This window comes from Zootoca vivipara, chromosome 16, assembly GCF_965207765.1.
Source record: "Zootoca vivipara chromosome 16, rZooViv2.hap1.1, whole genome shotgun sequence".
NCBI classification, from domain to species: domain Eukaryota; kingdom Metazoa; phylum Chordata; class Lepidosauria; order Squamata; family Lacertidae; genus Zootoca; species Zootoca vivipara.
The window spans coordinates 23,535,709-23,561,205 of NC_142599.1; the positions used below are offsets into that span (position 1 = coordinate 23,535,709).

The 25,497-nt window shown below is 45.5% G+C and overlaps 2 protein-coding genes across 10 annotated transcripts in view; both read left to right on the forward strand.

The window, feature by feature from the left end:
- The window catches only part of LOC118076589 (acylphosphatase-2), a 37,557-nt gene extending 22,876 nt beyond the window's left edge, over positions 1–14,681 (forward strand). For 4 of the 8 annotated variants that reach the window (XM_060269744.2, XM_035099446.3, XM_088660101.1 and 1 more), the window contains 4 exons: positions 5,526–5,721; positions 9,176–9,192; positions 10,327–10,436; positions 14,031–14,681. In XM_060269744.2, coding sequence (XP_060125727.1) covers positions 5,667–5,721; positions 9,176–9,192; positions 10,327–10,436; positions 14,031–14,145 — 297 coding nt within the window. In that variant the 5' untranslated portion in view covers positions 5,526–5,666 and the 3' untranslated portion in view covers positions 14,146–14,681. The remainder of the gene's footprint in view (positions 1–5,525; positions 5,722–9,175; positions 9,193–10,326; positions 10,437–14,030) is intronic. The other 4 variants (XM_088660103.1, XM_088660105.1, XM_088660104.1 and 1 more) reach the window with 1 other exon arrangement.
- Positions 14,682–20,514: 5,833 nt separating this feature from the next.
- SPTBN2 (spectrin beta, non-erythrocytic 2) overlaps positions 20,515–25,497 on the forward strand; it is a 111,450-nt gene continuing 106,467 nt past the window's right edge. For both annotated transcript variants that reach the window (XM_088660108.1, XM_035099449.3), the window contains exon 1: positions 20,515–20,762. The gene's annotated coding sequence lies outside the window, so the exon portion shown is untranslated. The remainder of the gene's footprint in view (positions 20,763–25,497) is intronic.

Consider the following 25,497-nt stretch of genomic DNA (forward strand, 5'->3'; position numbering starts at 1 on the left):
TTGGGCCATGTAGGTTACAGACTTTACAGAAAGGGAAATTGAGACATTAAATGAAGTTAAAGTTAAATCCAAGCCGCCCCATGCTGATTTGCTCTCCAGGCCTCTCAAGAACCCTTAACTCCAGTGCCCATTTCACCCCAGAAACCTCAACATGACTACGGTACATCTAGTGTTTTGTTGTTGCTTTGTTATTTAATTTCTAAATTATTTATTTTATGATTTTAATTTCTTGTAAGATGCCCTGGGTTCTTCTTGATGACCAGCCATAGGTAATTAAAACAAAACAAAACAAAACAGCAGCATGCAAATACAACAACTGCAACAACATGCAAATACTATCTCCTGTAGCTCCAGTTCTCTGCAGAAGAAACTCATCTGCTCACATCCACGGATCCATACTATACAAACCACTTGGGCAAAGAACCTTGGGTACTGTAGTTTGTTACAAGTGCTGGGAATTGCTCATATGTGAGAGGTAAACTACAGTTCCCAGGTTTCTTTAAATGTATAGATCCCCTCCACTATATTTAAAGCTAAACAATGTACATTTAAAGCACACAACTTTACCCAAAGAAAGCTGGGAACAGTACTTTCCCTCTTATGGCTACACTTCCCAGGATTCTTTGGGGGGAGTCATGTGCTTTAAATGTGCACCAAATAAGCTTTAAATGTATGATGTGGATTTCAGCCAGAAATTTAGGGAACTACTGTAGATAGTTTCCATTGTTATTTAGTCCTGGTGCCTATCCATGCAGTATATCCCTGAAACGATGTGATGTTCGCTTTTCTTTCCCTCGCAGATCTGTGGGGAAACCCCGTTATGTGCATTTCAACAAACAAGGAAAACCCCTGACCCCAAACTTCTGCCCCCTTCTTCCACAGTTCTTTGCCTTCCCTGCCACAAGTTGACCTCAAAAATTTAAGTCAACTTGTTGCTCCCAATGTTATGATCCCCTTGCCGCCTTTTCTTCATACCTCAAGCCAGGCCTCCCATTCCCTCCACATCCCAACACCACCTCGCAGCTAGAAGCCCACCTGCTCCTCCTTGGTTCCCAGCACCCTCAACAACCTCCCCATCCTCATACATCTTGAGGTGGGGGGGTTGTTTGTGATACTTATTATAGTTGTGAGCTATGAGGGGGTTAATTAGCAAGGCAGAGAGTATGTGTGTGTTAAAATTAGCCCCCTCATAGCTCACTACTGTCAACCCCCCCTTCCTTTTTCACTTGAATCCATCACACATCTCAACCACATGAAACGCCTTCCCGCCCCATCGCGGGAGGGGGGGCGCTCACCGTGCGAGTTGCCAGCGCCACGTCCCCCATGGCTAGGCGCGCGGCCGTCTCTTTTCCCGCGCAAAATTGGACACCATCCCTCCCCCCCCCCAAACTCGGAGACAGGAAAGCGCGCCCTCGCCAAGCGCGTCCCCGGCTCCTCCCCGTTTCAGTCAAGAGTCAGACCCGTTCCTTCCCCCTCTTCAAACCCCCTTCTCCCTTCACCCCCCCCTCCTCCAGGTACAATAGCGATGGTGATAGTAATGATTTACTATCTTTACTGACCCTTCAAGTCCACTCGCTTCCAGCCCTCACTGTCTGTAACTATATCGATCAGTCCTTGCGATATTGCTAAGTTCGGTGACGCTCCCCGGTTATAATTATCCCCATTTTTTTGACTCTCTCACAGGAGCATTTTTCCCCGCCCGCCCGCACTCCAGCAACACACTTTTAATTCCACCTCTAGCCTTATATTATTATTTATTGAATTTATATACTGCCCTATACCCAGAGGTCTCAGGGCAGTTCACAGAACAAAATCAAAATATAAAACCACAAAAATATATAAACAAAATAAAAACAACAACCCAATAACACCCCACATTTTAAAAGGGCATAGGATGTCAATCCAATCAACCAAAAGCCTGGTTAAAAAGGACTTCAACAGATACCCCCCTTCCTATCTCTAAAGATGCTTTGTCCTCCTCACAAGAATTGATCCAGCAATCTCAGTAACACCCACTCCTGATTGATTGATTGATTGATTGATTGATTGCATTTATATCCCACCTTTCTCTCCAAGGAGCTGGAGGCATCCTATCTGGTTCCCCTCAATTAATCCCCACAACAGCCCTTTGAGGTAGGTTAGGCTGAGACCGAGCTACTGCCCAAGGTCACCCTGTGAGTTTCATGGCCAAGTGGGGATTTGAACTGCAGTCTCTCTCAGGTCCTAGTCCAGCATTCTAACCTAGCCCAACATTTTAACCTCTACAACAGCGGGCTGTCTTCCTATATACAATTTCCAGATTGCTAGGGTCTGTGCTCATCGAAGCTGCCCTCTGTTTCCCCTTCTACACAGCCACTTTTAACCCCATCTCAGTTTCCACCTAAATCAGGCATGCCCGAAGTCCGTTTTGGGGGCCTACTCAATAACTTTGGGGTAAAATCATAAAAAAAAAGCTCAGCAGCTTTGGTCGGCCTTCACACATGTTAACTTCATCAAATCTGGCCCTCTTTGAAAAAAGTTTGGGCACCCCTGCTAAGCACACCTACCCACTCCTACCACATTCCCATTATTCAAATTACTGGGTGTACAGACATTGTTTTCCTTGCCAACCTTGTTTGATCATTATGGTGCCCACCCACGCCCCTTAAAATGACAAGGTAAGGAGTTTGAGGTCAATTTTGTGTGTGGGTTGAAACATAGGGTTCCTGGCATTGAAGGGAAAAGTGGGTATTTTTTCCCAAACCTTGTGGAGGAAACAAGATGGGGCAGTGAGGCTCATTGATAGTGGTGTGCTGGAAGGAAGGGTAGCAGAACTCCGGGACTTTTTTTTTCCAGGTCAGATTAAGTAATGGAGTCGTATGCTGAAGCACCTGGAAAGTGAATGCATCTTTCAAGTTTGTTTGAAACTAAGGAAGCCAGGGAATGAGGGAAATTATCAAGCAGAGGCTGGATACGTCTCCCATTTTCTTATATTGGGTTCCTAATTCACACGAGTAGTTTAAATGGCAGCAATTCTTTGTAAGGTTGTTTGCATTCCTAAGTACCCAGGTGGCGCTGTGGTTAAACCACTGAGCCTAGGGCTTGCTGATCAGAAGGTCGGCGGTTCGAATCCCTGTGACGGGGTGAGCTCCCGTTGCTTGGTCCCAGCTCCTGCCAACCTAGCAGTTCGAAAGCACGTCAAAAATGCAAGTAGATAAATAGGAACCGCTACAGCGGGAAGGTAAACGGCGTTTCCATGTGCTGCTCTGGTTTGCCAGAAGTGGCTTTGTCATGCTGGCCACATGAGCTGGAAGCTATACGCCGGCTCCCTCGGCCAATAACTGGACTGGACTGAGAGGGAATCTCAAATGCATTAGTTAGGGCAGGCAGATGGCTTCTGTTTGTAACTATGGCATTTGGGATTCCTAATTTTAAAAAGAACAAGAAAAAAGGGTAATATCTGACTTCCAAGGCTGACACCAGCATACAAATCACCCGTGAAGCTGTTAGTGTCATCTGTACCACATGATCACACATGCCAACCAGGTGCTCCTGCAACCATTGTTCCCTGTAACAATGCAAGGAATCTGGGAAGAAGGCGTTCGGATTGTGCAGGTGCAGATGCCTGAGATAGATGATTGAAATGTATTGGGTTGACCCTGTTAATTTCAGCATTCTTCCAGAGGGCTAGAAACAGGAATAAAGAGGAATACTGTAAACAATTGGCTGAATCATACATAATGCCAAAACAGAGTTTGGCACTACAGAAAATAAGCCCTGAACACCTAAAATGTGCTATGTGAATCCTAAATAGGAATATAATAAAATGCCTTATACCAGGTCAGGTTAATTGTCTGTTGAGTGCAGTAATGTTTGCTTTGACAGCAGCCCTCCGAGGTCTCCTGAGTTTCAGAAGCAGTGTTGCCCCCTGGGGTTTTTGCTGTGTCTCATCATTACATCTTATGATCTACAGTAAACTATAAAGCACCTCGAATTGGTTATTTACCCTTTCTGCTATGTCAAGGCAGCAGGAAAAGAAGAAGCTGCAAATGTGGCCTAAAGAAGCCTGGCATCCCCCCCCCTTTAAACTATTCCATTTCTTGCAGACTCACTACTTCATAAAGCAGAATGTACACTGCTTCTTTCATAATGCATAAAAATAGATCCTCTTCCATTTTGCATTTTGATGTGGCAACCCTTCGTGAAAGAGCCATACATTTCCATGGGGGTTGAGTTTGGCATGGCATGTTCTGTTTTTCTGTGTGTTCTGTTTTTTTGTTAACGTATCATCATGGGCTACAGTTATGGATGGGTACTAATCTGGTTCAGTTTTATTTTATTGCAAACCTACCTAATTTGCACTTTCCAAAACACTATGCAAATCAAAACACAGCTATCCTTCAAAATCCAGACTTCTCCAAATCTTGTGATGCAGTTCTACAATAAAATAATACATGTCAAATGCAAACATCAGGGGGAAATGTGTACAAAAATGTATATAGTAGTGAAAATAGTATATAAAATGCATTGTGCTGGGGAAAATTGCTTGAATAATGTGTAAATCAGACAAAATCTCATATAAAAATAAGTGAGGAGAAATTTGCTTATGAATTTTCATTAGCATTTTTTTAAAAATGCATCTACTGCAGAATACTACAATACTAGTCGGAAGCAGGCTAGATTGTTGTCCTTCTGCCTCTCCCTAATGTTGTTATTTGTGTCCTATGGATGGATGGTTGAAAAAATGTCAAAATCCTAGTTGTTCGAATAAAACACAAGGCACCAGAGGTATTCCTAACTCTGCTTGCCCAATAAAAAAATTCCTTCAGTAGCACCTTAAAGACCAACTAAGTTTATATTTTGGTATGAGCTTTCGTGTGCATGCACACTTCTTCAGATACACTAGAAACAGAAGTGTCAGACCCTATATATATACAGAGGGTGGTGGGGGTGGGTGGGAATGGGTGATGGGCTGATGGGAGTGGTAAACCTGTAGATGGCTGTTAATGGCTGCTGATGGCTGCAATTAGTCCTGGGCTGAGGTGCTAAAGAAAGCTTGATCATGCATAATGAGATAAGAATCCGATGTCTCTATTCATCCCAGGTGCTTCCATGGTTTTAAGCTTGGTAATGATTTCCAATTCAGCAACTTCTCTTTCCAGTCTGTTCCTGAAATTTCTCTGTAACAAAACAGCTGCTTTGAGATCTTGTATAGAATGTCCTGGGAGATTGAAGTGTTCTCCTACTGGTTTTTCAGTCTTATGGTTCTTGATGTCAGATTTATGTCCATTTATCCTTTGGCGTAGGGTTTGGCCTGCTTGCCCAGTTAATGTCACCTGTAGGTACAACAGCCAATTGTAACACAAGATCAGGTTCCTTCACATTAGATGACACCTAGGAGAGGAGAGTTGAGGACCTGATTTATGCTTCAGCTTTTAACCCTCTCTCACCCCCCCAAACCCTTTTGCTATGGGCTTGAGGATTCTAGGTATGTACCTGTCTGGCTGAAAGATGAGAGAGACTCTCTTCCTGTTTCTTTTTTCCAGGTAGGCCACATCCCCTGGTTCTCTGCGGCTGAATGTAGTAACACAGGCTGGCCAAACTGACTGCAGTGTGAAGCAGATCGAATAGCACACCCCTCTCTGTCTCCGTGGAAGCTCCTAACTGCCCGTGGCCTGCAGTGAACCATGGCTTCTTCTGTTCTCTGGGCAATCGACTATGAGGTTTTTGGGGAAGTCCAGGGTGAGTCTGTTTAGTTTCCCCCACCCCTTGTACTGCTATTGTGCTGCTCTCTCGGTGGGATTTTTGTGCATGGGCTATGGAGATGGTTGCTCAGTTCCCCTGTGGCTCATGCTGCAAATAGTATAGCCCTCGAAATAAGATGCAAGCAGCAGAGCCCTCTCCTCTTCTAGCTGCAAAAATTTTTATTCGGCTCTAACTGCAGCTAGGTTGGCTGGAGCTGCTGTGCAGCTAGAATGACAGTTCGCAAGGACTCCAGAGAAACTTAATTGAAGCTAATACACACGGGGTGTATATGGAGGAGACTAATTGGGAACATTAATGCAATTGGGTGTTGGATCTGCATATCCTAGAACACAGTAGGAAGGTGTTGTATCTTTGTGGTGTGGAGATCTGGGCCATTACAGGGAGGGAAGCTGAGCATCCTTGATTCAACCTCGTTTACTTGATTTAATCCACTCCCCCACCCCGCTCTATTTAAAAAATAGTAATTTTGTAACGTGATCTGTAACATTCAGGATGGAGCATAGCCTAAGCCACCATAGTGCAGAAATTAGAACTCGGAAGAGCTGTTTCTGTGGCAAAAAGGGATAAATTTGGGTTCTTGTGCTGCATCCTTTGTCACTTACGTCTTAGTGACAGGATGCGGTAGGTTTGCCTTTTAGACTGTCAGTCCTTTGAAGTGCAGGCTAGAGCTAGTTTCACATTATCGGTCATACAATGGGCAAAAGAAGCATGTTAGCTCTAGGCCCTAGCTATTAGCTGAGTTACTGTGATTTAATGGAATGTTCAACAATATCCTTGCAGGATCTAACTCCTCAAATTGAACATGTATGTAAAAAAGAATGCAGCTTCCCTAAGGGAAGATAATTTTGAATGGAATAACTTCACGTGGACACACCAAAAAGAGATGTGTGCTGTTGAGAGAAAGGACATAGGCAAGCAAAGGTGCAGGGTGTGGGGGAGGTCAGAGAACTAAGGGGGAAGTAAAGCTACAGAGGTGATATGAGCAAAGTTTCAGATTGAAGGCACTCCATTAACTGCCAAGTGGGTCATGATTTCATGGGTAAATGATAGGACAGGGAGATTCAGGTGGCAGGTACAACAATGAGGAACAAGAAGGTGCAGATTAGGATGTGCTGGATTGGCACAACAAGATATCCCCTTTCAGTAATAAAAAAATGAAAACTTACCACTAAAACAAATAAAACATACATGTTTTGAGCGCTAGAGTTAGCACATTGGGAAGAATCAGGGAGGCCTATGTTCAAACCCTACTCAGCCATGAACAAAGCTGCCAAGTCTCCCGTTGAAAAATCCAGGATCAGCACCGGTGTGGCACCGGAAGTCGCTTCTACACATGTCTTGACATGCGTAGAAGCGACTTCCGGTGCCAGCGCTGCCCAATTTCTGGTGCCCAGACAAGGACAGAGCGGCACCGGAAGTCACTTCCACGCACATGCATAGAAGCAACTTCCAGTGCCACTCTGCCCGATTTCTGGTGCCCAGACATAGGCAGAGCGGCACCCGAAATCGGTTCTGCCTAAGTCCAGACATGCGCAGAAGGAGCCTCCCTGGCAGGTAGGAAATCGGGGGGTTTACGGGATTTTTTTCTATTTGGGATAACAGTGGGAAACGGATTAAAATATGGGGGTTTCCCATGAAAAACGGGAGACTTGGCAGCTATGGCCATGAAGTTCATCGAATGACCTTGGGCCAGGCACTCTCTTAACCTTTCCAGGGCTGTGAGGGTGAAGGACGTGTGATGTCTTGAGCATCCTGGAAGAAAAGTAGGATAGAAGTGTAATAGGGAATAAACTAATACATAAATATCAGGAGGAAAAGCTGGGGAAATCAGGCATAAAGATTGAAACACGGTTTGCTGAAGGCAAAAGCATAATCACCACTAATGAGAAAGTATTAAATCTAGAATGAAAGTCAGTATTTGACCAGTCAAATAAAATTGTGGGCAATGGACCATTCAAATGTTATCAAATAATCAAGCATATTTTTTTTAAATCACCAATTTATTACAAGGGGGGGGGGTGAAGAAGAAGAGAAGAATTCCAAAATCTATATTAAGGCAATATATATGATGATTGGGACGCGGGTGGCACTGTGGTCTAAACCACAGTGCCTAGGGCTTGCCGATCAGAAGGTTGGCGGTTCGGATCCCCGTGGTTTAGTCCCAGCTCCAGCCCACCTAGCAGTTCGGAAGCACATCAAAGTGCAAGTAGATAAATAGGTACCACTCCGGCAGGAAGGTAAACGGCATTTCCGTGCACTGCTCTGGTTTGCCAGAAGCAGCTTAGTCATGCTGGCCACATGACCCGGAAGCTGCCTGCAGACAAATGCTGGTTCCCTTGGCCTATAGAGCGTGATGAGTGCCGCAAGCCCAGAGTCATCCGCGACTGGACCTAACGGTTGGGTACCTTTACCTTTATTTATATGAAGATTATGCTAATTACAAAATCTGCTTTCCTTCAGAGTAAGGGACCAGTCCATCACAGGTGTGTCACTAGATCACATGGAAGCATAGGCCAGTTAGCAATTGTATACTTGCAGGTGTGATAAATACTTGTGTGTGTCCTATGAGTTCCCTTTCCAAAATCCCTAAATTTCAACACATCGTTGGTAGTTGAAGCCACATGGCTTGATTGGGAAGAGAGAGACAATGTAACACAGCCTGTTCATTAAGGATGTGTGCCATGAGGAGTGCTGCTGTACTGCTATATATTTGGCTGCCCACTGTGAGAACAGGATGCTGGTCTAGATGGGACACAATCGTTACTGGAGGGAACAGAAGACTGGACTATAAAAATACTAAAATATTTTCCCCCTTTTTCTTCCAGTAGCACCTTAGTGACCAACTAAGTTTGTCATTGGTATAAGCTTTCATGTGCATGCACATGTCTTCAGATACACACTAAATACAGTGGTACCTCTACTTACGAATTTAATGCGTTCCGAACACACATTTGTAAGTCAAAAAAAATTGTAAGTCGAATCCCATAGGAATGCATTGGGAGAAAAAATTCGTAAGTCGAAGCAACCCTATCTAAAAATTCGTAAGTAGAAAAAATCCTATCTAAACCGCATCCAAGATGGCGGACGGAGCTCCATTTGTAAGTAGAAAAATTCATAAGTAGAGTTATTTGTAAGTAGAGGTACAGTAATACCTCGGGTTACGAACACGATCCGTTCCGGGTCGCAGTTCGTAACCCGAAAAGTTTGTAACCCGAACGCGACCCGAACCGCCATTTTGCGCATGCGCGGGACTTGCGTGTGGTAAAAAATACTTCCGGGTTTACGGAGTTCGTAACCCGAATTGTTCGCAACCCGAGGTGGTCGTAACCCGAGGTACGACTGTACAACTGTATGTAGCTATAGGACTTTGATCGTTGATACTTGTTATGGATGTGATCACTGACTGACTTCTCTTTCTTTCATCTTCTAGGTGTCTTCTTTAGAAAGGTAGGATATATCTGCATGTGAGATGTGGCGAGGCATTCTACAGCACATAACCAAATTGTAGTGCTTAGCAAACTAAGACTGCAAAGGCTGATGTTTCTGCTTGGATGGTACATTACTGGAATAGCTGGAGAGAGCACTTCTCAAGCCAGCTTCCAAAGCTTGTACCCCTCCTGATATAGGTCCAAGTCTAGTGTAGGGTAATGGATACCCAGAGAGGCTGCCCATAGGAGCAGAGAGGAGAGTATGGCATTTGGAAGCAAACTCAAGCAAACTAAACTGTAAGGAACAAAGCAGTCTGACTCCTGACTTGCTACGGTAGTAGCAAATATCCATGTCAGTGTGAACCTAGGAGGTTTTATATGGTACCTCTTCCAGCCAATGAGATGTCAAGACTGGGCATTAGAAATCTCTGTAGGAAGAGAGAAAGATTTCATTGCTGTTGATGTTGCAGGCTGCTTGGTTTTGCCATAGTACTGTACTGTTGGTTTTGTTCCCACCAGGGTACAAAACAGGCAGGGATATTATTTCATTTCATTTTTTCATTTCACTTTTAAATTGTATACCGTTTTTCTATTTTACAATACCCAAGGCGGTTTACAAGCGGAAGAAACAAAGAATGTACACCTTATAACAATCTAATCCAATACGAAAATGTGATAATAAAACATAACTTTAAGCAACTTATACCAAATAAAGTAATATTAAACAATCAATTAGAATATTGTAGTATAGAATAATATTAAATATCAGCATATAAAAATTAAACAGGAATCCACTCTTAACAATTATAATAAAGAATTTCTAAACTATAATCAATAAAACAAAGGCAAGTCACAGTGCATAAAATAATAATAATAATTCCACAGGTACTATGCACATATGCTATGGGGAAATGAAGCAGAGCCCTTTGTTCACTTTGCTCTATCAACATTTCCAGGAATGAAAACATTTGCCCATCTGAAAAGAGACCTCACAGACTGAGCTTCCATGTCACCTGGCATAATCACAAAACTCAATGAAGGCTGCTCACTCATTCAGTCACCAGTCATCAGATGAAGAGACTGAGCAATGTATGTGCCATTGAGAATCAGCCTTGCAAGCGTTCCCTGACCACTATCTGGCTTTTTTCACCAGTACACAGAAGACCAGGCGGGAAAGTTGGGAGTGGTTGGCTGGGTGAAGAACACTGCCCAAGGGACAGTGACCGGACAAGTGCAAGGGCCCAAGGAGAAAGTGGAGATCATGTAAGTATGTGAACTGGGCTCCTTCGGCAGTGGCTGAGGGAAGGGCTGACCTTACAATTGGGCAGCTAATTCGGTTTGTTATGAAAGGGCTGCAAAATCATTAGTTATTTAATTTATTGTTGCTATACAGTATATTTTTTTTTACTGCCTGGGAGAGGTACTGGTACCTGTGGAATTTTCTGTATTGGGTGCTAAAATAACTTGACCAGCCCTGGATACTATGCACTTTGGCTTGGGTTGTGCTGCTTCAGGGCCTGTATTTTGGGGGTTGAGTGAGGGGTGGCGTCAGCTAAGCACAGACTATAAAGGGGTAAAGGGGAACCACTTAATTTGCTTAGCTGACTAGAAGAGGTCAGGGTGAAGGAGAGGGGGAAAGGGGCACGACTTTGTGCATCATGCGGAATCTCCTTTGTTCTTGGCATTAACAAGATTGAAATTGGAGGCAACCTTGGAACATGAGCGCCCCATAAAATCCAATAAGTCCAACAGGGCTGCTGTTGGACGTGATCATACAGAGCACCCTGAATCTACCACATCAGGCCCCATACATCTAGGTTTCAACACTGACTCTTAATGTTACTCAGCAGAGTGAAGCAAAAGGCATTGGGCATAGTATATAGAGGTCAGGCAAACTCCTCCCGTAACCAGAGTCTCTCTTTAGCCATCTCTTTTTGTTGTTGTTAAATATCTAGTGCCCTGCCTGAATACAGAACTAATGTACCACTTCAGGTGAATAACCCTCCCCATTGAAAGAGACAGGGCAAGATTTATAGCAAAATTCAAAAGCCTGGTCTCTGTCATGTTCAAAATTAAATTGCAAAGGAAGAAAAGAGGGGGGAGCATTTCATCTTAAAAGTGATTGTCATGGTTACTTGTATATTCTTTCTAATATCCAGAGATGTTGGTGCTGCTGTGATCTGAAACATGTGGGGGGGGGTTTGACTGCCCCCTTGTCCTTCCAAAATGGCACCCCTGGTTCTTATCTGGAGGAAACGTGGTGGGATGAAGATGGATAAATGGCCCGTAATAATGGTTTCCATTAGCCTTATCTGAGGACAGCCTGGCATTGGCAATCTGTACAGCTTTCAATCCCACTCCATCCCTCCCTCCCTCCCCCTCTCCATCTGAAGTGTCTAAATAGGGCACCTCCCCAGACTCTCCCTCAACAGTGAATTGACACCCTGTAAATTTGGGACTTGGGTCAGCTTGCAATTAGGAAGCTGGTCCAGGAGGAGATGGAGAAAATTGCTTTATGAATTTGTGAGCAGCAGCAGCAGCAGCGGGTGGGGTGGAGCAAGGGAGTGGAGAAGGGGGTGGGGAGAGGGATGGTGGGCTCCCAGGGCGACCCTGGGGGTTTGTGGTGATGGTGAGACAGCTTCTCTAACAACGGGCTCTGTCACCTTCAGAGAGATGACAACCAGAGGCAGTTTCTATAGCGACAAGTCTTCCCCCCATCACCTTGAAGTTACATAGAGAGGGAACATGCAAGGAAACTGGGACAGTTTCCATAGCAACCAGCTTCTCCATTTCTTCCACCTTCATGTCTTTGAGGGGGGAGGGGGAAATCGGGCCGCTTCCATAGCAACCATACTACTCCATCCCTTGCAGGAGATAAGCAGAAGTGAGATAATCCATAGCAACATGTATTCCCCCCACACCACACCACATTTACTCTCTCCTCCTCCTGCTCTCTTTTTCCAGATCCTGGCAGGGAATAACAAAGCAAAAGTGCACAGCCATCTATTGAGCCCTCACCCCTTTTCAATTAGGGTACAGGTGGCAATCTGTAGTGCCCACACATGCGTGTGTACCCCCCACCCCACATATGCACTCACTTCAATTTTTGAAATGGAAGAGCAGCTGAGTAAGTTTATTGTGCGTAGGCAGTGTTAGAACAGCATTCTTTTTCGTTAACGGGAGAGCTTCATTCATGGTTTTTTGTTTTTTGTTTTAACTTTTTGAAGATGAAAAAGCTTTCCTCCAGGTTCCTCAGATGCTTCCTTCCTGACTAAACAAACAAACAATGTTTATTATTTTTTTGCCAACTGTGGGCAACTATTTCCCATTAGAGGCTGGGTAAATTAGCAAGAGTGCCTGGCGTGCTCTGGTCCATGGGGTCACGAAGAGTCGGACATGACTAAACGACTAAACAACAACAACAACAACAACAAAATTGGCAATTGGCAGCTTACATCTTAAACTGAAACAAATAGATGCTTGTTGCACCTTAAAGACTAGCAGTTTTATTTTGGCATAAACCTTCGTGGATTAGAGTCTGCTTTGTCAGATGACCATAGGCCTGGAAAGCTGGAAAACTGTTAAAATTCCCAGCAGATTTTTTTGAGTGTTTCTAGAAAGGTGTTTATTGTGGAATAGATACTTCAAAGGCATGCAATGGCAAGGTGTTGTTTGTTTGTTTGTTTGTTTGTTTGTAGTGTCCACATGATGTTGTTGGCAAGAAAATGCCCCACCCCCATTAATCTGGATTTACCCTTTCCTGGAAAAACCTGATACTTAAAAATAAAAATAAAAAAGCTGTTGCCAGTCACCTGTTTGTGATATCTGAACAACCTACTTGCAATAATAGTCTGAATTAGTCTGCAAGCATTTGTGTGTTCTTCATACTGCAACAGACTAATGCAGGTACCTCTCTGGAAGCAGTTACTTTAAACTGAATGCTCACTGGGTCAGGGGCCTATCTTTTTATTTTAATCAGCAAAGCACCACATACCTCATAGACATTGTCCAGCATATTATTATTCATCTACGACATTGGTATACATTATGCTTTTTTACCATAATGGTTTTTTGAAATATTTCAAACTAAGAATGCAACAGTAATAAAAAAATAATGTAAAATACTAATTAAAGTAATTTAGAACTATCACCAGCTAAAGGAAGCAAAAGAGCAAACAGAAGAGGAAAACAGTTATGGAATATGCTCCAAACTGGAAAGGCACAGTAAAGTAGAAAGGTCTTTATTCCCCTTGGAAAGAGAGATCACATACTAGCCTAATCTCAAGGGGGAAAGGATTCCACTGTTTTGGGGCAACTATCAAAAAGTCCCTGCTCTAACTGTTCAGGATATGAGCCTGATTGGGCCCTAAATTTGGAGTGGGAAATGAATTTATTCTACCCAGATTGGCTAGTCACCCTGTCATGAATCTACCCCTCATCTGCCCTAGCGTGGCTTAGTTTCTTGTGTCAGCTGGAGCCATTTGCTCTGCTTGACTCTTTATTTAGTGTACCTAATGCAAGAACATAAGAAAAGCTCTGCAGGATCAAACGAAAGGCCTTCAATTCTCATTGCAGTCAATCAGATGCATATGGGAAAGTCCCGTTCTTTCTAGCAGAGAGAGAGAGAGAGTGTGTGTGTGTTTCTCTCTGTCTCTGTCTCTGTCTCTGTCTCTCTCTCTCTCTCTCTCTCTCTGTGTGTGTGTGTGTGTGTGTGTGTGTACACACTAGATTTGATTACCCTTTGGTTCCATCAACAGCCATGTTCCTTTTACAACTACGCAGAGAGCACAGGTGGAACTGAAAGAGAGAGGAAGGTAGCATGGGTGGGTTGCTAACTTGTGTTCCTTTCCTCCCTAGGAAGAACTGGCTACGCAGTGTAGGAAGTCCCATGTCTCGTATTGACCAGGCTGTGTTCTCCAATGAGAGGGAGATCAGCACCCTTGAGTTCCAGTCCTTCACCACCAAATACTAGAGCCTGCTGGCTGGTCAGGATGGGATGTCCACCTCCAAGAATAAGGAAGGATCCTCAGCTCAGAAGGAAGCACCACTCTCCCTTTCTGGGACAGGCTGTGCTGCTGATGACCGAATTCCACTCTGTTCTAGGCCCATGGCACTTCAAGTACCCTTTTGGATCCTTCCAGCTGCTAGCTATCTGGAAAGTACCAGTTGCCCACTGGTGTCTATAAAGAGGTTGTAAGCTCTTTTTGTTGCTTTCCATCACTTGTGAGGGGGGCGGAGGCAGAAAAGAGAAAAATCAATTGGAGGGGCCCTGCCTACATCCGTCTCTCCAGGAGACCTTCCACAATGTTACTTTCACAATGTGTTAACAAGCACGATTGCCTGGTCTTAGAACCCTCTTTCGGACAACCATAGGGATAAAAGGCTTTTGAATAACAGGTAGCTCCTCAGTTACACACTTGCTCACTAGAGACAGGCTGTCCTCCCCTTCACATCAGTGCCCCACTCAGAAGAATATTGGCTCATTAAATATTATCTTAAGAAAGAAAACGAATGGTCTCTTCTTTTTTGGGAGTTGGGTAAGGTCAGGTGTGTGCAGGACATCATTGGATAAGGAAGATAATTTATGTTTCTGGAAAATCTTTTTGAAAGACCTGAAGACAGAGTTAGGAGGCAGAAGGTGACTGGGGGAATGCAATGGTCTAGTGTTGGCAACATGCAGGCCTTCCCCCGTCAAGGCATGGCCTGCTTTTCAACACATTATGGCTCAGCTGCGTTATATATTTTTCTGATTAAGTAATGTATTCTCCCCTTTCTTCTGTGCTGCAGCTAAAATGCAGAACCTGCATGCTTTTGTGAAAGAGTTATCCCCATTATGATAATCCTATCCACGCCTCTGTGATCTCATTTTTTGACAGAATTACAAGCCTGGTAGATGAAGGGAACGCTGTGGATGTAGCCTATCTTGATTTCAGCAAGGCCTTTGACAAGGTGCCCCATGATATTCTTGTAAAGAAGCTGGTAAAATGTGGGCTAGACAATGCTACCATTCAGTGGATTTGTAACTGGCTTACTGACCGAACCCAAAGGGTGCTCATCAATGGCTCCTCCTCATCCTGGAGAGTAGTGACTAGTGGGGTGCCACAGGGTTCTGTCTTGGGCCCAGTCTTGTTCAACATCTTTATCAATGACTTGGATGATGGGCTTGAGGGCATCCTGAGCAAGTTTGCAGATGACACCAAATTGGGAGGGGTGGCTAACACCCCAGAGGACAGGATCACACTTCAGAATGACCTTAACAGATTAGACAACTGGGCCAAAGCAAACAAGATGAATTTTAACAAGGAGAAATGTAAAGTACTACACTTGGGCAAAAAAAATGAAAGGCACAAATACAGGATGGGAGACACCTGGCTTGAGAGCAGTACATGTGAAAAGGATCTAGGAGTCTTGGTAGACCACAAACTTGACATGAGTCAGCAGTGTGATGCAGCAGCTAAAAAAGCCAATGCAATTCTGGGCTGCATCAATAGGAGTATAGCATCTAGATCAAGGGAAGTAATAGTACCACTGTATTCTGCTCTGGTCAGACCTCACCTGGAGTACTGGGTCCAGTTCTGGGCACCACAGTTCAAGAAGGATACTGATAAGCTGGAACGTGTCCAGAAGAGGGCAACCAAAATGGTCAAAGGCCTGGAAACGATGCCTCATGAGGAACGGCTTAGGGAGCTGGGTATGTTTAGCCTGGAGAAGAGAAGGTTAAGGGGTGATATGATAACCATGTTCAAATATATAAAAGGATGTCATATAGAGGAGGGAGAAAGGTTGTTTTCTGCTGCTCCAGAGAAGTGGACACGGAGCAATGGATTCAAACTACAAGAAAGAAGATTCCACCTAAACATTAGGAAGAACTTCCTGACAGTAAGAGCTGTTCGGCAGTGGAATTTGCTGCCAAGGAGTGTGGTGGAGTCTCCTTCTTTGGAGGTCTTTAAGCAGAGGCTTGACAGCCATCTGTCAGGAATGCTTTGATGGTGTTTCCTGCTTGGCAGGGGGTTGGACTGGATGGCCCTTGTGGTCTCTTCCAACTCTATGATTCTATGATTCTATATAAAAGAGGTTTTTCCTTGGAATATCTGTATGCTAGGACACAAGCGTCTTTGTGCATCCCTGCTTGTGCCAGTAAAACATACTTGGATAATTGTGCATAGTTTTCTGCAACTACTGGATTGCTGGTGCTTTTGAACAATGGTGAACTTAAACTATTCACTACAACATGCATCCCCAAACTGCGTCCCTCCAGATGTTTTCGCATACAACTCCCATGATCCCTAGCTAACAGGACCAGTGGTCAGGAATGATGGGAATTGTAGTCCAAAACATCTGCAGGGCTGAAGTTTGGGTATGCCTGCACTACAATGTGAAAAGGAAAGAAATATCAAAATGCCACAGTGTACCTGTGCCAACTGGTAAGTGATGGTGGTGAGGAGTGTTGGCCCAAGCATGCCACCAAATGATGCCCCCCCCTTGCTGGGAAGAAGGGGTAAATTAAGATCAGGAACAAGGAAACGATAAAGATCTACATCGGGATCTGCTGCCCCTGTGAATCCTGCTGCTTGAGGTGATCATCTCACCTTGTCTCCTTGGTGGGCTGTCCCTGTTGATGAGCGTAGGGCAAGAAATTCTGCCCACAAGAAGTTGATGTAATAACAGAAAAGCCCAACTAGCAAACTGTTTCTTGACAGCTGCTTATATTCTGCTTTCTCTGATACTAGACATAGCATTGTGAAGATTTGCACACCCATCACAGAAGTTTTGTGTGAACTCCCTGCAATAGCAGGACAATTCTTGCCACAATGATTGCTGATGCTCTCTTTTCCAAGTCTTGTGCTTTTAGGGTCTTTCTTCATTAAGCCTGAAATAACAAAATGAGTATATTAGACTTGCTGCTTGGGGAGAAAAGCTTAGAAGTTGCCAAGGCGGCAAGAAGAATCAAAGGTAAAATGAATGCCAAACATTCTTTGGAATCTCTTGACATGGGCTGTGGGTGTTGCTTAGGCTAGTTGAGCAGGTAGAGATTGATGCTTTTGAATTAACTCTCAGTTATATGGGTATGGAAGGTTTTTAACTGGCACAACATTTTTCAGTAAAGATCCACACTTTTTTCACAGGGTGACAGCCTAGCAAAGATGTCCGATGGGGAGCAGGACCCAACTTGCTCTATAGGATTGTTTATGTTGAAATACATCTTTATCAGATTTTTGCTGAATTTGCTTCTTTGTGGAATAATACACTTTGAGTACTTCATTTTATTAGTCAGGGTTTGCTATTGGCTTTTTGAAGTAGTAAATTTGCCCAGCCATAAATAAAACAAAGACATGGTACAAAATTGCAATATAGGAAAGGGACAAAAACTGATAATCTTCTATCTAGTCCAACCATTTCTGAAGCAAAGGGCAGCTTTAAGGGGAGGATTAAACTTGTCCCAATACGGATCGGTAACAACAAAGAAGCATGGGATTAAAACATGCATTTAAAGTAACATGTTAAGATAGAATCTTAACACATCATGAAACCTTGAAAGATGGATTCCCAACAAAACCAAGAAAGGAAGTTTAATCCTCCCGCTGGGTAAAATGAATGGGTCAGCCCCACCCTCCACCCGGCTCAGCGTCTTGTCTTCCTGAGCAGCTAGCTCCAGGGATGCTCATTAACAAGACACCAACTTAAGGCAATGGTCATCTCTTGCCGTTAGTCCCCAGTGTCTAGAAGTCAGTAATCCTGTGTCTAGGAACATGGATATTGCACCATTACTCATCCATCAATTCAGCAAACATAGTTTTTTCACACCTCGCACTAAAAAGCAAGCTTGTGCTTTTCTCCTCCTTTTGTCCCGAGTGTGAATGTTGCAGATGAAGAGAAAGATTAATGCCAAAATCAGTAGAGTCCTGTAACACCTTAAGAACCATTTATAACGGTGAAAGCTTCTGTGGATTTTATCACATTTGAAGCAGTGGAGAGCGTTCCAGCAGCGGAGGGTGACTGAAATGTACATAAACGTAAATTATTCCACTTTAATTCTTTGTAAAGTTGTTTCTGCTAGCTGCCTTCTCAGCATCACTGGACAGGAGTTCCAAAGATCCGTTATGGGTTGCTTTCTGTAAACTGCTGCCTTTCTATTTATTCCAGGGAATTACACAGAGAGCTTGCCAACACTTCCACTTGTCCCATGCCTAGACAAGTCCAAGTGGTTTTGCTTCTGCTCCACTGCTTTCCCTTGGAAAAACTGCTCTTTAGTGCTAAATCGGCACAAACGTCAATTCACGGAAAACCCAGTTGCTGTTTGTTTTTATTCAGCACTAAACTGCAGGTTTTCACAGACAAAGTGGCAGGGCAAACGGAAGTGTGGCTGAAAAGTGCCACCTTTTTAAAGATTTTGTTTGCTGCTGTCGAGGAAGTAAAACCTTCCATACTTGCACATCCATCATGGTTTGATGTAGGGTCAGCATATCTAATGTGGTTTGATGTGGAGCCAGCTATCTAGAGCAAGGACAGGATGTTGCCCTGGCACTCTGGATGTTGTGGGGTATAGGCAAAGAGAGGTGGTGGGTTGCAGGATCAAGATTTAACTTATAAGCATTGAGAACATAAATGTGCACTTGCGGCTGCGTACATATCATCCATCTAAAGCACATGACTCCCCCCCCCAAAGAATCCTGGGAACTGTAGTCTGTTCAGGGTATGGGAATTGTAGCCCTGGGGTAAACTACAATTCCCATGATATATTTTTTTTGGGGGGGAACTACATGCTTTAAAAGTCTGACATGTTTGCAAAAACAAGAGTCAAGTGTGATGTTCTGCAGAACAGTTAGGGTAGGCATCCCCAAACTGCGGCCCTCCAGATGTTTTGCACTACAATTCCCATCTTCCCCGACCACTGGTCCTGTTAGCTAGGGATCATGGGAGTTGTAGGCCAAAACATCTGGAGGGCCGCAGTTTGGGGATGCCTGAGTTAGGGGCTGAAATAGAAAGACTACTTCCTTTGGGTCTTAATACACTTTGGTTTCCCTTCGTAAGAGCATAAAAAGCTGGTCAATGTCAGAAGCAGATTTAGGGGAGCAAGACTGGTTTGATCGCACTAAGTGCGGAACCTTGGGAGCCACCATAGACACTACAACTATTTTGTGGAAAAGAGCACAGGGGGGGGGGGCAAATTTTAGTGCCACACAGGGCACTGTTGAAATATCAGACCGCAAGGTCCACAGAGTCAGGTCACTGGCAAATCTAGCTCAGTATTGTCTACTCGGGGTGATTGGCAGTGGCTCCACAGCAGGGATGGGGAACCTGCCACATTCCCTATAAATAGGAATGTGATTTCCAACAATTAGTCTTCAGAAGCCAAGCCTTTTGAGGAATGGTTGAAGGTGGTGGGTATGTTTAGCCTGGAAAAGAGAGTGAGAGGAGATATGATAGCCATCTTGAAGTATCTGAAGGGTTGTCCCATGTAAGATGGAGAGCGCTTGCTTTCTCTTGTTCTGGAGGGTCAGACTCGAACCAATGGCTTCGTTACAAGAAAGGAGATTCAAACTAAAAATCAGAATGAACTTTCTTACATTAAGAGCTGTTTGACAGTGGAACAGTCTCCCGTAGAAGGTGGTGGTCTCTCCTTGGAGGTTTCTAAGCAGAGGCTGGATGGCCACCTGTCATGGATGCTTTAGCTGAGATTCCTGCCTTTCAGGGGGTTGGACTAGATCAGTGATGGCCACACTTGGCCCTCCAGTTGCTTTGGGACTACAACTCCCATCATACCTAGCTAACGGGACCAGTGGTCAGAGATGATGGGAATTGTAGTCCCAAAACAGCTGGAGGGCCAGGTTTGGCCATCACTGGACTAGATGAACCTTGGGGTCCCTTCCAACTCTACAATTCTATGATTCTATGAAGCAATCCTGCCTCCAACACTGGAAGCAAAGCAGAATTCGCATTGCAGCCCCCTACCCAAGGGTGGGGAGACCTCTCTTTTGACCATACTTTAGCATCTCCGATGTTACATGCGCAGAATCTTCCACATCTCCATCCCCCCTAGACGACCCTCACAGTTAGGCGCAAAGCGCACGCCTTGAGAAGGCCCTGGTCGGTGTTGCGCGACTTCAGGGCTGCCCCGACAAGGAAAATGGGTCTTCCTTTGGGACAAGACCCACCCCTTCCCTGGCTGAGCTCAGAGCCGGCCTCGCTCCCTGGAAGCCTTGCGTCCCCTTCCTCACCACCCACCCCCGACAGCAGGGACCTCGTGCGCATCGGGCTCCCCCAGCGGCTGCGCGTGAATGGCGGGGAAGGCGCCCAATGACTGATCCAGCATCGTGGCTGAAGGCGGGGGCTTTTCGGCAAGCCAAGCCGGGGCTGGGCAGCCGATTCCGCAGCCGGGGCCGCTGCTGCTGCTGCTCCTCCATCGACGGGTAGAGGCGGCGGTGGCAGCGAGGAGGAAGAGGCTGCACACTGCTCGCCCGCCTGGGTTCGCCCCGGCGCCACCTGTGATGCTGACGCTGGAGAAGCGGACGGGAGACGGCGATGCGCGCACCGGACGCGCCTTGAGCCGACGGAGACGCCGGGCGCCTGCCGGAGGAGGTGGAGGAGGTCGGTGAGCCGCGATCGCGAGGAGGAGGAGGAGGGGCTGTTTATTGTCTCCGCAACAAGGGCAGTGGGATCCTGCCGGGCAACCAACCGGGGCCCTGGCGGCAAGGAGGCGCGATCCGGGGGCGCATCTCTCCAGTGCGGCACCTGGCTGGCGAGAAGCGCCGCGCTTGGCGAGCCTAAGGCCCGCCTGGGGCGCGCGGCCGCTCTCCTCGGAGACCTGTGGCGAGGCCGGCGGCCGCTTTGGAGCCACTGAGTCCGGGGAGGGAAAGCGATGCTGGAGGTACCGGTAGCGCAGCGCGCGGGCGCCGCCGTCCAAACCCTGGGGCGGAGGGCGTGTGCGCTCCGGGATGGACGGACAGCCGGCCTGGCTCAGCCCCATCCCCCGCTCGCCTGGCCAGATGGCCCCTGTTTTAGACAGAGAAAGGGAAGCGGGCAGCGAGACCGCTCCTCTCATAGCGTGGTCTCTTCCGCGCCCTGCAGCAGCAGCAGCATGGAGCAGCTCCTGGGCTCTGATTCGCCGTTTCAAACGAAAAAAGGGATCTCCCTGGGAATGGAGGCTTCTGCTGCTGGAGGCCTCCCATCCCCAGCATATAACCGCGCCACCTAATGCGCTGCAGTTGAAAGTCAGTGGTGGGGGCCCTTTGCACATGCTCAGAGAACTAGCAGCTTCTATCACGTGGCAGATTGCACCCACCCACCCGGCCCCCACCCCAAGGCATGGCGTTCGAAAGAGTGGTTTTTTTGTGTGTATGGAGGGCACGGAGGCCTGGCTGACGTCGAGGCTTGGTGGAGAACCGCTTAGTTAGTGGCTCCATGCTCCCAATGGCAGGAGGATCTCCCAATGCTCCCAATGGCGGGGGATCTCTTCATCCTTATTATGCTCGGCCTGTGCCTCTGGAGTGATTCCTGATTCTACGGTACCTGTGTGTTCCCCATACGTATGTAGTAATTTGTTGGTTTTTGTTTTGCCAAGAAATGCCCTCTTCACAACGTGGTGGGGCTGCTCCAAGTTGCTGCTGCGTTTTCAGGAGGATCAAAGAGAAGAAGCCACTTTGGCCTACAAAGGTGTTTAAAAAAACCTCTTTCCCTCACCCCCCCCCCAGGGCCACGTGGGCAGGGGATTATTGTGGGGTTAGATATAAGGCAAAGCTTTGACCTTAGAGGCCAGGTACGGTAGGTGTTTGTTTTCTTTTAGAATGGAGGCAATTGTTCTGTCAGTTACCGTAGGGAGAGGCTGTGGAAATACAGAATTTGGGTTTGGTGCCTGAGGCGGAAAATCCAAATTACAGTATCTCCACCACCCATGCCATGGGTCAGGTTTGGTGCCTTCCCGTTATGATGCCATTTGCTGGTACCCCAAATTTGCTGCTTAAGGTGATCTGATCTAGCCCCAACTCATAAGAAGGCTACACTGCAATGATATCAACAGTGTTCTTACTCTAAGGCTTATTTCCTTTCCTTTGAAGTTCCACCCCCTCCCCCAAGATGCCTTACATTCTTTGGAAGGATAAATTCAGGCCATTGCAAAAAATAACAAAAAATTATTGGAAGGGAGGGTAGGTTCCCCCCCAGTACCAGACAGACTGATGCCAGCAATAACAACAAGTCAGCTTTTGGGTGATATAACTTAAAATGCAATCACTATTCAAAATTTGATGCTGCAATTTATGTAATTTCCCCCCTTCCCCCCCCAAAACCCCCTTTCTCTTGCTTCTTACAAAACCAATCTTTATGTATGTTTACTTGGAAATAAGGCTAATTGTGTTCATTGAGGTTTATGTCTTGGTAAATATGTTTAGGATTACACCTGGAAACATGGAAAAATCAGTGAAAATTCATTGAGAGATGGGGGAATGCCAAATATGTGTTGGGGGGGGGACGCTTAATATAACTGAATCAGAATTTTAAACCTGGGGCTTTTGTGTTTATCCCTTAATGGCAATCTTTAATAGTCCCGAGTAATGCCTTCTTGGCTTGTTTTTTTTTAAAAAAAAGGATGAGGATTTTGGACTATGTTGTTGTATATAAGAAAGAATCAGCTGCTTATTTAGCACTATTAGAGAACAAGTGGGACTTTCAGCAAAATTTAACAGTGTATCCCACAGCCCCTAAGAATCTTGCTCATGTTAAGAGCTTTAACCAGCCAGAAACTTGAGCCTTGCAGACCTTTTCTGGCCTTGCAGGCCAGTCAGTGGTGGTGATTATTCCCTCCCTCCCTTAAGTGCTATCTCAGCATCTTATTCTACTACTGTATATATATTGAAATACGTTTTAAGTTGCCTGTTTGCCTGCTCTCTATGCATTTGGATGCCTCTTGAGATATTGTTGCCAAACTTGGCACGATGTTTCCTGAGATGGAGCAGCCATTTTTGGGTTTTATGTTTGGATACCATTGGATGCCATTTTGAATTGAAATGTTCCAAACTGCGCCAGTTTGGAAACCTGAATACATCGTTCTCCCCTTTGACATGAAGGTTCCTGAGATGGAGGAGCAGGTTTCGGCCTATGTTTGGAACCCCCAGACACAATTTTTTTGAATCAAGGATGGCACACCAGAACCTTCCAAACTACACTGCTTTGGACACCTGGGAAGGTATCACCAAATTTGGTGTGATGGTTTCTGAGATTAAGGATGCATAATCTCTATGTTTGGATACTGTTGGATGCCATTTTGAATCAAGATGGAGGACTGAACTGTTCCAAGCTGATTTTAACCAAATTTGGCAGGAAGCTAATATGGCAAAGTTGAACCGGATCAGGCCAATTTAAGCAGTTCAAGGTTGGGAGCGGTCAAGGGCTCTCAGCAGGTGGGGAACCAGGTGGGAAGAAGGGGAGGCAGTTTCTGCAAAGAGCAGGATGGGACATACTGTATATTCCTGCGTATAAGACTACTTTTTAACCCAGGAAAATCTTCTCAAAAGTCGGGGGTCGTCTTATACGCAGGGTCGTATTTCTTATACGGCGAGTATATCCCAAACTATATTTCATCATCATCATTCTCTATTCGACCATCAGTCAGAAAAGATACAATTCTCAGTACAAAGTTAAAACATCTAAGACATCTAAAAACTAAAATAAAATATGGGCAGCGCTAATAAAGGCTATACAGACAAACCTGCATCAATGCAGTCGATTTTACTCTCACGACGCTTGAGAGCTAGGAAGAGAAATTTGGCCACCAAGAAAGCTGTTTTCCCGGTGGGATTACAAACTATATTTTAACTGGAAAAGTTGGGGATCGTCTTATACGCCCGGTCGTCTTATATGCCGGAATAAACGGTACTTTTCTCCAGCAGGGGAACACACACATGCTGTCAAACTGAGCAGGACCGAGCTCTTTGCTCAGCCACTAGTGATTAGAGGGTGCAATCCTGCTGGTTGCAGGGTTAAGCTTTGCTAGCACGTTGACCCACAGAGGTCAAACAGCGGGAGGAGGAGACCTAACTCCAGGACCAGGGGGCTGGGGGAAGAGGAGAACTGTCTACTGTACCTGTGTTGACTCAGTGTCTGGGGTCTGTTGGTTATAGTCCCCATGGTGATGGCTGGAGCAGAAGATGATTTTTTGGGGGGCAGGCGGGCAATGATGAGTGAGGTGGGTCTGGCACAGGCGGTACTTCCTACAGTGCTGCGGCAGCTCCGTAAGCGGCAGCCATGGGTTGAGAGGTAGTGGCAGCACCAGGAACGACTGCTGGGGCATGAGTTGCACAGAGCTGTAGCATGTACCTAGCAAGGACGCGGGCCTGCTGGTCTCCTGCGTGTTCCCAGCAGGATTGAACTGTCCCTCTCTCAGCAACATCATCAGGGCAATGGTAGGAAGAAACAGCATCATCTTCCCCCTTCCGACCACACAGGGTTTTAAAAACTCTTTAAGTAAACATGAGCCATGCTCCCAGATTGAGTCAGGGCAGGATTCTGGTTGGGTGTGTCCGCTGGGTCAGGTCAAGGTGGCAGTGCGCAGCCCTAGAAACTAACACATTACATTATTATTATTATCTATAAATATAAATATTAGCATTTTTTCATTTCCCAAGCAACACTGGGCACTTTCTACTAGTTCTTCCTATTTTGGCCTGGAAGTTCCTTGTCAGGCTGGTATTTGGAAGTTTTTTTAAAATTCTTGCAATTCTTGCACTTACCATATTGGCCTGAATATAAGCCACACTCCCCCCCCCCGCACCAAAAAATCTGACCTTAAAAAGTTAGTGTGGCTTATATTCGTGACCGTATGCCACTGACACAGTGGCGTGGCTCCCCCCCCCCCAGGAAGCAGCCCGGGTATTGTTTTTCTTTTCTCTCACCCCCGCTTTCAATTTTAAAAGTGTGGCTTATTTGCAGGTGTGGCTTATATTCAGGTCAATACGGTAAATAGTTTGAAATACTTGCCTAGGAAGGCCCCCCCAAGTATGCAGAAACCACTGCCCTGTTTTTGCATGGTTCCATTTCACTTCCATACTGAGGTCCTCTGCCACTTGATTTTGCTCTTAGAGGGAATGAACATATAATTAGTTCCTTCCATCAGTCCCTTATTAATAATCATATTCTCTATATAACCTTTCGGTACTGAGCCCTTTAGAATTTTTATTGAGGGCCCGATCCGGCCCTAATGTTAAAGATTTTAAAGGGTGCTTGCATGCCTATGCATATGTGCTTAAGAGTAAATCCCGTTGAACCACGTGGCTTACCTTTAGTCAACATAAATAGGATCGGGCTGGAATCCTTTAAAAAGCTATTAGCA